Raw genomic sequence first — 15000 nt, forward strand, 5'->3', positions numbered from 1 at the left:
AGAGTCCCATTATCCTGTAGCTTGTGTGTGTCTGAGTCCCATTATCCTGTAGCTTGCGTGTGTCTGAGTCCCATTATCCTGTAGCGTGTGTGTGTGTGTGTGTGTGTGTGTGTGTGTGTGTGTGTGTGTGTGTGTGTGTGTGTGTGTGTGTGAGTGAGAGTCCCATTATCCTGTAGTGCGTGTGTGTGTCTGAGTCCCATTATCCTGTAGCGTGTGTCTGAGTCCCATTATCCTGTAGCGTGTGTGTGTGTCCCATTATCCTGTAGCGTGTGTGTGTGTCCCATTATCCTGTAGCGTGTGTGTGTCTGAGTCCCATTATCCTGTAGCGTGTGTCTGAGTCCCATTATCCTGTAGCGTGTGTGTGTGTGTGTGTGTGTCTGAGTCCCATTATCCTGTAGCGTTAAAGTCCCTGGAAGGAATTACATGTATTCAGCTGGTCAATTCAGCCCAACAACAATCTCCTCCACCCTCTGTCCGACTTCAAGTATGCAGTACAGGTGTTGGGCACACACCCAGTTCTCAGGTTCCATGTGTTTGATCTGCTCTGAAGGTCTTATTAAACAAATGTTTGCCATTATCCTGCGTCATTCACACGCCAACGCACAAACATGCAGGATTTCTCAACACGCTGAACACTGACCTTAAATAAGGATATATGGAGTCTCAGAGTGAAAAAAGGAGAACTTTGCAACGTTAAGAAACTGTCTCTGGAATTGGTTAGACAGATTAGTAGTAAATCGTATTGGGCTTAACTACACAGATACTTCCTTGATGCTCCCGGACATACAGGAATGTAGTCAGATCCCTGTGCGGATATACAATTCATTCCTGGGTGACCAAAGCCATGCCAAAAGGCTTAATGTAGGATTACTGCTCTGTATAGAGAACCGTGTGTCTGTATAGAGAACCGTGTGTCTGTATAGAGAACCGTGTGTCTGTATAGAGAGTCTAGTGTCTGTATAGAGAACCTTGTGTCTGTATAGAGAGTCTAGTGTCAGTATAGAGAACCGTGTGTCTGTATAGAGAACCGTGTGTCTGTATAGAGAGCCTTGTGTCTGTACAGAGAGTCTAGTGTCTGTATAGAGAGTGGTAATCACGTTCCCTTGACCAAGCAACCCCTGACCCCTTAAATCTTCAGCCTTTTAGACACTTAGAGTCTTGGCAAATTAAAGATTGAAACAAACTCAAACCGGGCCGTTGCCCCAAACTCAAACCGGGCCGTTGCCCCAGAATCAAACCGGGCCGCTGGCGTTGCCCCAGGGCACTGATCGATCACATGTAATCAGATCAGATTGAGTTTCTTCTTCTGCCGCATCGGCCCACTTAGTGACATTGTGTCCATACTGATCAAGGTTTATCAATCAATAAATATATAAATTGTCAGAGTGGGGAAATAAACAGACTTGTGCAAGAACAGGTCAACCACAGTTTATTTTTGTTGATAATCCACCTCCAAAATAGACTAATGAAATCAAAATAATAGCTGTGTCTGTATTTGAATGTTTTAGTCTGGCTAAAAGTGATTTTACAGTCTATTCAGCATCTAGTTCCTGGATTTGATCATATTACTAATGTGACCTCGTACTAACTCTGTGATTGACTGTTCTGCAGCCAATAGATGATGACTGTGGATGCTTCCCAAATTGCATCCTATTCCCTATATATAGTGCACTACTTTTGACCAGAGCCCTATGGCACCCTATTCCCTATATAGTGCACTACTTTTGACCAGAGCCCTATGGCACCCTATTCCCTATATAGTGCACTACTTTTGACCAGAGCCCTATGGCACCCTATTCCCTATATAGTGCACTACTTTTGACCAGAGCCCTGTGGCACCCTATTCCCTATATAGTGCACTACTTTTGACCAGAGCCCTATTGATCTCGGTGTAAAGTAGTGCACTTCAAAGGGCATATGGTGTCATTTGGGACATGCCCTGTTACTCTCCCTGAACTTTCTTATCTCGTAATGGTTAACATTTTATTTTCCTTTTAATTAGGGACACATTTCCTAGCTATGTCTGTTCAGATCAGAGGGTGTGATTCTTTCTGTGAGTTGGTGCCAAATGAAAGAGATCCAGGATTCCACCTATAAGCTAACACTGTTCCCACAACGTCCAGTGAGATGTAAGTTATGGGCTGTGAGAGTTCAATAAGACGGCCAATAAACGCGTGCAAGTTAACCCTCGTGTTATCCCTAACCGTAAGAGGTTGTGATGCTTTGAACTGGTTCTGCACGGCAACATATAGGAAACAGAGGATGTCGAAATAACACAGAGACTGAATCATATCATATAAATGGCATAGTTATGGGACATGTTATCCACAAATGTACTTTAACCAGAAAATACTACTTATTCAGCCCCTTTTTCCGAGACATGTGAATGTCCTTGATGTCACTGTAGATATTACATCGTAAAGTCATTAAGATCCGATCTGTGTCATTTTCTGCTACACTCACTAGTTGATCTGATCGGAACTGTAAAAAAAAAAAGAAGGTCTGATTTATATCTTGCAGTTAGAATGAGGACACATACAATGAGTGGGTCATCTGTTTTGAAACCTTTCATATATGAGGTAGGCCAATCTCAATGTTTGGTAATTCCCAAGTCTCTCCTATTTTCCGGGTAACTTGACATAATAAAAACAGGGTGGATTTAGGTGGATAGAACTGATCTAGAAGGTACCATGAAATGTGACCGTGTGACTGTGTGCATTTGTTTGCATGCGTATGTGAAATGATGATTAGATCAGTGCTGTATGTATTCATTTGTAGTTGTTCATAGAGATGACCTCACCAGCCCTCCTAGGATATACGTCTGCTTTGTGCAGTACTGAGGTCAGACTGTCTCACCTTGGGTGCTCTCTACTGCTAGACAGGATGTTGGGTGTCCAAATGAACTGTCTCACCTTGGCTGCTCTCTACTGCTAGACAGGATGTTGGGTGTCCAAATGAACTGTCTCACCTTGGGGGCTCTCTACTGCTAGAGGATGTTGTGGGTCCAAATGGACTGTCTCACCTTGGGTGCTCTCTACTGCTAGAGGATGTTGTGGGTCCAAATGGACTGTGACACTGAGAGGAGAGATAAAGCATGACTTTTCCCCCATTGAGCTCTGAAGGCTTTGTTCTGACAGAGAGCTGAATGGAGCAGAGTGCCACTAGTTCTGGAATATGGTTAGAAAGGGTTCTGGAATCCCTGGGTTGGAACTGAGGAATTTTCACATCTGTCATGAAGTCTTCTGTGATGGCTGAAGAGGATACTTCATGACTTTATACCGTCCGCTGCTCCTCATCCATCTCCATCAGCAGACAGTGGGCTGTGGTGACAATCACTTCGTGATTAAAGTATGTGGAACTGTAAGAACGCTGCGCCTTGGTCTCGTCCTTCCAACGACGGCCGTTACAAACGAGGCTATATGCAGGGGGTACCCCCCGAGTCAGTGTGTGGGGGTACAGGTTAGTTGAGGTAATTTGTACATGTAGGTAGAGGTAAAGTGACTATGCATAGATAATAAACAGTGAGTAGCAGCAGTGTACAAACAAAGGGGGGGGGTCAATGTAAATTGTCTGGGTGGCCATGATTAGCTGTTCAGCAGTCTTATGTCTTGGGGGGTAGATGCTGTTAAGGAGCCTTTTGGACCTAGACTTGGTGCTCCGATACCGCTTGCCATGCGGTAACTGGTGCCCCCGCACATTGACTCGGTACCCCCTGTGTATAGCTTCACTATTGTTATTTTACTGCTGCTCTTTAGTTATTTGTTACTTTTATTATTTTTGGGATATTTTTCTTAAAACTGCATTGTTGGGTAAGGCCTTGTAAGTAAGCATTTCACTGTATTCGGTGCATGTGTCAATTATTTAAAAAAATATATATTTGCTTTGTCGGGCCACTCTACCATAAAGGCCTAATTGGTGGAGTACTGAAGAGATGGTTGTCCTTCTGGAAGATTCTCCCATCTCCACGAGGATGTAACGTTTGTCGTCAGAATGAGACCAAAGCGCAGCGTGGAAAGTGTTCATAATTTAATGTTCACAAAAACACTCAAACAAAAGGAGAAACCGAAAACGCACAGTTCTGTCAGGGAAACAACCAAAACAGAAAACACCCCACAAAACCCAAACGGAAAATGACAACTATTATATGATCCCCAATCAGAGACAACGACAGACAGCTGCCTCTGATTGGGAACCACACAATGCAAAACAACAAAGAAATAGAAACCATAGATTTTCCCACCCGAGTCACACCCTGACCTAACCAAACATAGAGAATAAATAAGGATCTCTAAGGTCAGGGCGTGACAGAGGAACTCTGGAGCTCTGTCAGAGTGACCATTGGGTTCTTGGTCACCTCCCTGACCAAGGCCCTTCTCCCCTGATTGCTTAGTTTGGCCGGGCGGCCAGCTCTAGGAAGAGTCTTGGTGGTTCCAAACTTATTGCATTTAAGAATGATGGAGGCCACTGTGTTCTTGGGGACCTTCAATGGTGCACATTTTTGGTACCCTTCCCCAGATCTGTACCTCGACACAATCCTGTCTCGGAGCTCTACAGACAATTCCTTCGACCTCATGGTTTGGTTTTTGCCCTGACATGCACTGTCAACTGTGGGACCTTTATATAGACAGGTGTGTGCCTTTCAATTGAATGTCCAATCAATGTAATTTACCACAGGTGGACTCCAATCAAGTTGTAGAATCATCTCAAGGATGATCAATGGAAACAGGATACACCTGAGCTTAATTTATAGTCTCATAGCAAAGGGTCTGAGTACCTATGTAATGAAGGTATTTTTTTTTTTTAAATTTGTAATAAATTTGCAAAAAAATAGAAAAACCTGTTCTGGCTTTGTCATTGTGGGGTATATATTGTTGTTAGATTGATGAGGGGGGAACAAAAACTTTTATCCATTATAGAATAAGGCTGTAATGTAACACAATGTGGATGGGGTGGTGAGATGTTAGACACCATAGTTTATTTCCACACATATCTCCAGTCTTATTAGTTATACGTTGGATTTTACAGTGCTTATCCGTAATTATTTTCCTACACATCCTTCTCATTAAATCAAGGTTTAGTCTATGGCTGAAACATTTAATTTGATATTTGAGCGGTTCACAGATAATATTATGTTAACATGAAATGTAAACCTGGGGAAAGGGTAACTTGGTAAATAAACCAGTTATTTTTGTTAAACATATTTCATGAGACACTGATTGTTGATAGCTACCTCAGCAGTGGAACTGACCCAAGGAGGCCTTATCCTCTTCCTCATCCTCCTCCTCGTTCTCTCGTCCTCATCCTCCTCCTCCTCTTCCTCCTCCTCTTCCTCATCCTCGTCCTCCTCCTCGTTCTCTCGTCCTCATCTTCCTCCTCCTCTTCCTCCTCTTCCTCATCCTCGCCCTCATCATCCTCCTCCTCCTCCTCCTTCTTCCAAAGCTGTCTTATACAGCAGAAGGTTAGAGTTATGACTCTTGTGTCTAGACTCTAGACTCTGGACTTTAGACTCTTGTCTCTTGTCTCTAGACTCTTTTGTCTAGAGTCTTGATAAAGTGTTGGGCCTTTGTGCTGGATAAGTATAAATAAATTAAGTCGTTTACTTACCATATATCTTCTCTGCAACCCTTAAAATGACATAATGTAGGGTTATAGCACTGTAAACATCTACTTTATAGGAGTTGTTTTGGAGTTGAATTGAGCAGCCAGGGCTTTTCTTTTGATTTATCAGGAGAGAGAGCCCAGAGTGGGAAAGCCGGGCTACAGGGTTAATTTGCTGTGATTTGTGCAGGTCATTTTCTGCCTGGTTAAACACAAGATCCCTAGATAGGTTGTCGAGTGTTCGCTGGTGTTGCTCGCCCCGTGCATGCTGGATGTACATGTGTTTGTTTTTAAGGGGGAGATTGAGTTGCTCTGTTTATTGGAATTACACACATTGCAACTATGTACTTTCCAACTTGAGTATCCAGGGACCGTATTTTCATAAAGAGGCTGATTTCATTGTTGTTTTGACTGAGTGAATGAGCTTTGATTGACATGTTGTTTATCAATCATGTCAATGTACTCAGACTACAGACTAGATTTGGAAAACTAAAATAAAAACATGAGTTATAATTGTATGTAGTTTGGACAAACTGATGGTTGTGATAAATGCAGTCCAAGTTTTTTTAGTGCTTGTTTTTGACCAATAGTTTCTCTCTGCCAACTCTGATTCAATTGATTCTGTTACTTCAAAACATTAAATCTCTCTCTCTCCCTTTCTCTCTCTCTCTCCCTCTTTCTTTCTCTCTCTCCCTGTCTCTCTCTCTCTCTCCCTCTCTCCCTCCCTCTGCCTCTCTCTCTCCCTCTCTCCCTCCCTCTGCCTCTCTTTCTCCCTCTACCTCCCCCTCTGCCTCTCTCTCTCCCTCTCTCCCTCCCTCTGCCTCTCTCTCTCCCTCTACCCCCCCCTCTGCCTCTCTCTCTCCCTCTCTCCCTCCCTCTGCCTCTCTCTCTCCCTCTACCCCCCCCTCTGCCTCTCTCTCTCGCCATCTCTCCCACCGTCCCCCCCTGCTCTCTCTCCCTCTACCCCCCCCCCCCTCTGCCTCTCTCTCTGCCTCTCTCCCTCCCTCTCTGTAGACTTGCGTTGGAGGAACAGTTCCAGCGTGTTCTGGGACCGGGGTGTGAGTGGAGGTTACCAGTCCATGCTGCTGGATGAGGACCGTGGCTGGCTCCTGGTAGGGGGTAGAGACCACATCTACCTTCTCCACTCGGACAGCCTGACTCTTCCTACACGCACGGTACAGACAGCACCTCAGTGAATCTCCCTATCTACGTGTAAATGTAGAGTTAAGGCCGGCACCATGACATTACCATGACTCTGTTTTGAATCAGTCAAGGCGCCTTCCCAACTGTGTTCTCTTAGATCGCCACGTTCTCAATAAAACACAGAGGGGTATCATAAAGTAATGATGAAAGGCGTACCGTATCCATATTTATGCCTCACCTGTATCCCTCCCTCCCTCCTTTAGATTTACTGGCCAGCTGTGGAGGAACACGTGGAACACTGCAGATTGGCAGGGAAGAACCTGTCGGTAAGTAACAACAGCTCTAAGAGCCAGAACAAACATGGATAAACAACATGGGATGAACTTTCCCACAAAGCTGTTTAGGTGCTCTGAGGATCTGAGGCCTTATTTAGTAGTCCTCTGGCACGCTCATAGTACATTATTGGGACAAGGCCAAGTATCCCTCATAGTGTATCATTAAAACAAGGCTTGTCTTTATTGATGGTCCTGTTGTTTTGTGTTTTATGAGACCCAGGGGAGACGGGTAGGTTCTCATCCCTCTGTATGGGACCTGACTGACATTTACACACAATAACAACCAGAGGCAACAGGTGATTCTAATCTGACAAGTTTCAATCAATTGTTTTGGTCGATTTCTTCATGAATAATTTGGCCTTGAGGCAAAGATAGCGAACTGGTTAATGAGGCTGGTGGGTAGAAGAACAGGATTCCGGGTGGTCCTCTGTAGCTCAGTTGGTACTTTCAACGTCAATATTGAGGGTTTCATTCTGGCTGGGGCCACGCGTACTGTATGTATGCACTCATACTGTATATATGCACGCGTACTGTATGTATGCACTCGTACTGTATGTATGCACTCGTACTGTATATATGCACTCGTACTGTATATATGCACTCGTACTGTATGTATGCACTCGTACTGTATGTATGCACTCGTACTGTATGTATGCACGCGTACTGTATGTATGCACTCGTACTGTATATATGCACTCGTACTGTATGTATGCACTCGTACTGTATGTATGCACCCGTACTGTATGTATGCACTCGCACTGTATGTATGCACTCGTACTGTATGTATGCACTCGTACTGTATGTATGCACTCGTACTGTATGTATGCACCCGTACTGTATGTATGCACTCGTACTGTATGTATGCACTCGTACTGTATGTATGCACTCGTACTGTATATATGCACTCGTACTGTATGTATGCACTCGTACTGTATGTATGCACCCGTACTGTATATATGCACTCGTACTGTATGTATGCACTCGTACTGTATGTTTGCACTCGTACTGTATATATGCACTCGTACTGTATGTTTGCACCCGTACTGTATGTATGCACTCGTACTGTATGTATGCACTCGTACTGTATGTATGCACTCGTACTGTATGTATGCACCCGTACTGTATGTATGCACTCGTACTGTATATATGCACTCGTACTGTATGTATGCACTCGTACTGTATGTTTGCACCCGTACTGTATGTATGCACTCGTACTGTATGTATGCACTTTGTATGTCGCTTTTGGATAAAAGCATCTGCTAAATGGCATTTATATATAATGTTTAATCTCTGTTGACTATGACTGTACTGTAGAAGTGTGTCACGTATGTTTAATGTAAATCCTATCGTTGTTTCAGACTGACTGCGCCAACTACGTGCGTCTCCTCCAGCCCTTCAATAAGACACATGTGTACGTCTGTGGCACCGGGGCCTACCACCCACAATGCACCTACATAGACCTGGGACACAGCACTGAGGTGAGGAAAGGAGAGAGAGGGAGGGAGGGGAGGGGGGGGGGGGGGGGCATGTGTACGTCTGTGGCACCGGGGCCTACCACCCACAATGCACCTACATAGACCTGGGACACAGCACTGAGGTGAGGAAAGGAGAGAGAGGGAGGGAGGGGAGGGGGGGGGGGGGCATGTGTACGTCTGTGGCACCGGGGCCTACCACCCACAATGCACCTACATAGACCTGGGACACAGCACTGAGATGAGGAAAGGAGAGAGAGGGGGGGGCCATATACACACCATATACACCCTCCATCTCTCTGACTAAACTCCCCGTTCCATCTCTCTGACCAAACTCTGACTAAACTCCCCGTTCCATCTCTCTGACCAAACTCTGACTAAACTCCCCGTTCCATCTCTCTGACCAAACTCTGACTAAACTCCCCGTTCCATCTCTCTGACCAAACTCTGACTAAACTCCCCGTTCCATCTCTCTGACCAAACTCTGACTAAACTCCCTGTTCCATCTCTCTGACCAAACTCTGACTAAACTCCCCGTTCCATCTCTCTGACCAAACTCTGACTAAACTCCCCGTTCCATCTCTCTGACCAAACTCTGACTAAACTCCCTGTTCCATCTCTCTGACCAAACTCTGACTAAACTCCCTGTTCCATCTCTCTGACCAAACTCTGACTAAACTCCCCGTTCCATCTCTCTGACCAAACTCTGACTAAACTCCCCGTTCCATCTCTCTGACCAAACTCTGACTAAACTCCCTGTTCCATCTCTCTAACTAAACTCTGACTAAACTCCCTGTTCCATCTCTCTGACCAAACTCTGACTAAACTCCCTGTTCCATCTCTCTGACTAAACTCCCTGTTCCATCTCTCTGACTAAACTCTGACTAAACTCCCCGTTCCATCTCTCTAACTAAACTCTGACTAAACTCCCTGTTCCATCTCTCTGACCAAACTCTGACTAAACTCCCTGTTCCATCTCTCTGACTAAACTCCCTGTTCCATCTCTCTGACTAAACTCTGACTAAACTCCCCGTTCCATCTCTCTGACCAAACTCTGACTAAACTCCCTGTTCCATCTCTCTAACTAAACTCTGACTAAACTCCCTGTTCCATCTCTCTGACTAAACTCTGACTAAACTCCCTGTTCCATCTCTCTGACTAAACTCCCTGTTCCATCTCTCTGACTAAACTCCCTGTTCCATCTCTCTGACTAAACTCTGACTAAACTCCCCGTTCCATCTCTCTAACTAAACTCTGACTAAACTCCCTGTTCCATCTCTCTGACCAAACTCTGACTAAACTCCCTGTTCCATCTCTCTGACTAAACTCCCTGTTCCATCTCTCTGACTAAACTCTGACTAAACTCCCCGTTCCATCTCTCTGACCAAACTCTGACTAAACTCCCTGTTCCATCTCTCTAACTAAACTCTAACTAAACTCCCTGTTCCATCTCTCTGACCAAACTCTGACTAAACTCCCTGTTCCATCTCTCTGACTAAACTCTGACTAAACTCCCTGTTCCATCTCTCTGACTAAACTCCCTGTTCCATCTCTCTGACTAAACTCCCTGTTCCATCTCTCTGACTAAACTCTCTGTTCCATCTCTCTGACTAAACTCCCTGTTCCATCTCTCTGACTAAACTCCCTGTTCCATCTCTCTGACTAAACTCCCTGTTCCATCTCTCTGACTAAACTCCCTGTTCCATCTCTCTGACTAAACTCCCTGTTCCATCTCTCTGACTAAACTCCCTGTTCCATCTCTCTGACTAAACTCTCTGTTCCATCTCTCTGACTAAACTCTCTGTTCCATCTCTCTGACTAAACTCCCTGTTCCATCTCTCTGACTAAACTCTGACTAAACTCCCTGTTCCATCTCTCTGACTAAACTCCCTGTTCCATCTCTCTGACTAAACTCCCTGTTCCATCTCTTTGACTAAACTCCCTGTTCCATCTCTCTGACTAAACTCCCTGTTCCATCTCTCTGACTAAACTCTGACTAAACTCCCTGTTCCATCTCTCTGACTAAACTACTTGTTCCATCTCTCTGACTAAACTCCCTGTTCCATCTCTCTGACTAAACTCCCTGTTCCATCTCTCTGACTAAACTCCCCGTTCCATCTTTCTGACCAAACTCTGACTAAACTCCCTGTTCCATCTCTCTGACTAAACTCTCTGTTCCATCTCTCTGACTAAACTCCCTGTTCCATCTCTCTGACTAAACTCCCTGTTCCATCTCTCTGACCAAACTCTGACTAAACTCCCCGTTCCATCTCTCTGACTAAACTCTGACTAAACTCCCTGTTCCATCTCTCTGACTAAACTCCCTGTTCCTTCTCTCTGACTAAACTCCCTGTTCCATCTCTCTGACTAAACTCCCTGTTCCATCTCTCTGACTAAACTCCCTGTTCCATCTCTCTGACTAAACTCCCTGTTCCATCTCTCTGACTAAACTGCCTGTTCCATCTCTCTGACTAAACTCCCTGTTCCATCTCTCTGACTAAACTCTCTGTTCCATCTCTCTGACTAAACTCTGACTAAACTCCCTGTTCCATCTCTCTGACTAAACTCCCTGTTCCATCTCTCTGACTAAACTCCCTGTTCCATCTCTCTGACTAAACTCCCTGTTCCATCTCTCTGACTAAACTCCCTGTTCCATCTCTCTGACTAAACTCTGACTAAACTCCCTGTTCCATCTCTCTGACTAAACTCTGACTAAACTCCCTGTTCCATCTCTCTGACTAAACTACTTGTTCCATCTCTCTGACTAAACTCCCTGTTCCATCTCTCTGACTAAACTCCCTGTTCCATCTCTCTGACTAAACTCCCCGTTCCATCTCTCTGACCAAACTCTGACTAAACTCCCTGTTCCATCTCTCTGACTAAACTCTGACTAAACTCCCTGTTCCATCTCTCTGACTAAACTCCCTGTTCCATCTCTCTGACTAAACTCCCTGTTCCATCTCTCTGACTAAACTCTGACTAAACTCCCTGTTCCATCTCTCTGACCAAACTCTGACTAAACTCCCCTTTCCATCTCTCTGACTAAACTCTGACTAAACTCCCTGTTCCATCTCTCTGACTAAACTCTCTGTTCCATCTCTCTGTCTAAACTCCCTGTTCCATCTCTCTGACTAAACTCCCTGTTCCATCTCTCTGACTAAACTCTCTGTTCCATCTCTCTGACTAAACTCCCTGTTCCATCTCTCTGATTAAACTCTCTGTTCCATCTCTCTGACTAAACTCCCTGTTCCATCTCTCTGACTAAACTCCCTGTTCCATCTCTCTGACTAAACTCCCTGTTCCATCTCTCTGACTAAACTCCCTGTTCCATCTCTCTGACTAAACACTGACTAAACTCCCTGTTCCATCTCTCTGACTAAACTCTGACTAAACTCCTTGTTCCATCTCTCTGACTAAACTCCCTGTTCCATCTCTCAGACTAAACTCTGACTAAACTCCCTGTCCCATCTCTCTGACTAAACTCCCTGTTCCATCTCTCTGACTAAACACTGACTAAACTCCCTGTTCCATCTCTCTGACTAAACTCTGACTAAACTCCCTGTTCCATCTCTCTGACCAAACTCTGACTGAACTCCCTGTTCCATCTCTCTGACTAAACTCTGACTAAACTCCCCATTACATCTCTCTGACCAAACTCTGACTAAAATCCCTGTTCCATTTCTCTGACTAAACTCTGACTAAACTCCCTGTTCCATCTCTCTGACTAAACTCCCTGTTCCATCTCTCTGACTAAACTCCCTGTTCCATCTCTCTGACTAAACACTGACTAAACTCCCTGTTCCATCTCTCTGACTAAACTCTGACTAAACTCCCTGTTCCATCTCTCTGACCAAACTCTGACTGAACTCCCTGTTCCATCTCTCTGACTAAACTCTGACTAAACTCCCCATTACATCTCTCTGACCAAACTCTGACTAAAATCCCTGTTCCATTTCTCTGACTAAACTCTGACTAAACTCCCTGTTCCATCTCTCTGACTAAACTCTCTGTTCCATCTCTCTGACTAAACTCCCTGTTCCATCTCTCTGACTAAACTCCCTGTTCCATCTCTCTGACTAAACTCCCTGTTCCATCTCTCTGACTAAACTCCCTGTTCCATCTCTCTGACTAAACTCTCTGTTCCATCTCACTGACTAAACTCCCTGTTCCATCTCTCTGACTAAACTCCCTGTTCCATCTCTCTGACTAAACTCCCTGTTCCATCTCTCTGACTAAACTCCCTGTTCCATCTCTCTGACTAAACTCCCTGTTCCATCTCTCTGACTAAACTCGGACTTAACTCCCTGTTCCATCTCTCTGACTAAGCTCGGACTAAACTCCCTGTTCCATCTCTCTGACTAAACACTGACTAAACTCCCTGTTCCATCTCTCTGACTAAACTCGGACTAAACTCCTTGTTCCATCTCTCTGACTAAACTCCCTGTTCCATCTCTCTGACTAAACTCTCTGTTCCATCTCTCTGACTAAATTCTGACTAAACTCCTTGTTCCATCTCTTTGACTAAACTCTGACTAAACTCCCTGTTCCATCTCTCTGACTAAACTCTCTGTTCCATCTCTCTGACTAAACTCTCTGTTCCATCTCTCTGACTAAACTCTGACTAAACTCCCTGTTCCATCTCTCTGACTAAACTCTCTGTTCCATCTCTCTGATTAAACTCCCTGTTCCATCTCTCTGACTAAACTCCCTGTTCCATCTCTCTGACTAAACTCTGACTAAACTCTCTGTTCCATCTCTCTGACTAAACTCTGACTAAACTCCCTGTTCCATTTCTCTGACTAAACTCTGACTAAACTCCCTGTTCCATCTCTCTTACTAAACTCTCTGTTCCATCTCTCTGACTAAACTCTGACTAAACTCCCTGTTCAATCTCTCTGACTAAACTCTGACTAAACTCTCTGTTCCATCTCTCTGACTAAACTCTGACTAAACTCCCTGTTCAATCTCTCTGACTAAACTCTGACTAAACTCTCTGTTCAATCTCTCTGACTAAACTCTGACTAAACTCTCTGTTCCATCTCTCTGACTAAACTCTGACTAAACTCTCTGTTCCATCTCTCTGACTAAACTCCCTGTTCCATCTCTCTGACTAAACTCCTACTAAACTCCCTGTTCCATCTCTCTGACTAAACTCTCTGTTCCATCTCTCTGACTAAACTCCCTGTTCCATCTCTCTGACTAAACTCCCTGTTCCATCTCTCTGACTAAACTCCCTGTTCCATCTCTCTGACTAAACTCCCTGTTCCATCTCTCTGACTAAACTCTCTGTTCCATCTCTCTGACTGAACTCTGACTAAACTCCCTGTTCCATCTCTCTGACTAAACTCTGACTAAACTCCCTGTTCCATCTCTCTGACTAAACTCTTACTAAACTCCCTGTTCCATCTCTCTGACTAAACTCTGACTAAACTCTCTGTTCCATCTCTCTGACTAAACTCTGACTAAAGTTTATCTACTTTTTGTCTGGATGACTGTGTGAACTCACTCCCCATGGACGATGTGAGCAAACGTTTTAAAAGGTTAACAATCAGAAGGAATACCAGGGTTTGTTCTCAAAGCACGCGCAGACCAGCTGGTAAGTGTCTTCATAGACATTTTCAGTCTCTCCTTGTCCCAGTCGGTAATCCCAACATGTTTCAAGCTGACCACCATTGTCCCTGTTCCCAAAAGCTCAAAGGTAACCTGCCTAAATGACTATCACCCTGTAGCACTCACATCTGTAATTATAGAGTGCTTTGAAAGACTGGTCATGACACACATCAACACCATCATCCCAGACTGCCTAGATCCACTCCAATTTACATACTGCCGTAACAGATCCACAGATGATGCAATCTCAGTTCCACTTCACACTGCTCTCTCCCACCTGGACAAGAGGAGAAATAACTATGTGAGAATTCTGTTGATAGACTACAGCTCAGTGTTCAACACCATAGTCCCCTCCAAGAGAATCACTAAACTCAGGACCCTTGGTCTGAACACCTCTCTCTGCAAATGAATCCTGGACTTCCTGACGGGCCGGTGGTAGGCAATAACAACAACAATTCCGCTGACCCTCAACATGGGGACCCCTCAGGGGTGCGTGCTTAGTCCGCTCCTGTACTCCCTGTTCACCCACGCCTGCGTGGCCAAGTATACTGTATAGTACACACCATATACACCCTCACTAGACTATACTGTATAGTACACACCATATACACCCTCACTAGACTATACTGTATAGTACACACCATATACACCCTCACTAGACTATACTGTATAGTACACACCATATACACCCTCACTAGACTATACTGTATAGTACACACCATATACACCCTCACTAGACTATACTGTATATACAGTACACACCATATACACCCTCACTAGACTATACTGTATAGTACACACCATATACACCCTCACTAGACTATACTGTATGAAAATTATTA

At 44.6% G+C, this 15000-nt stretch overlaps 1 protein-coding gene across 1 annotated transcript in view; it reads left to right on the forward strand.

The window, feature by feature from the left end:
• LOC129815761 (semaphorin-3D-like) overlaps positions 1-15000 on the forward strand; it is a 145118-nt gene that overhangs the window by 92261 nt on the left and 37857 nt on the right. The window contains exons 3-5 of the mRNA XM_055869853.1: positions 6613-6773; positions 7005-7067; positions 8435-8554. Of these exons, the coding sequence (XP_055725828.1) occupies positions 6613-6773; positions 7005-7067; positions 8435-8554 (344 nt within the window). The remainder of the gene's footprint in view (positions 1-6612; positions 6774-7004; positions 7068-8434; positions 8555-15000) is intronic.

The sequence above is a fragment of the Salvelinus fontinalis genome, chromosome 18 (genome assembly GCF_029448725.1).
Source record: "Salvelinus fontinalis isolate EN_2023a chromosome 18, ASM2944872v1, whole genome shotgun sequence".
NCBI lineage: Eukaryota > Metazoa > Chordata > Actinopteri > Salmoniformes > Salmonidae > Salvelinus > Salvelinus fontinalis.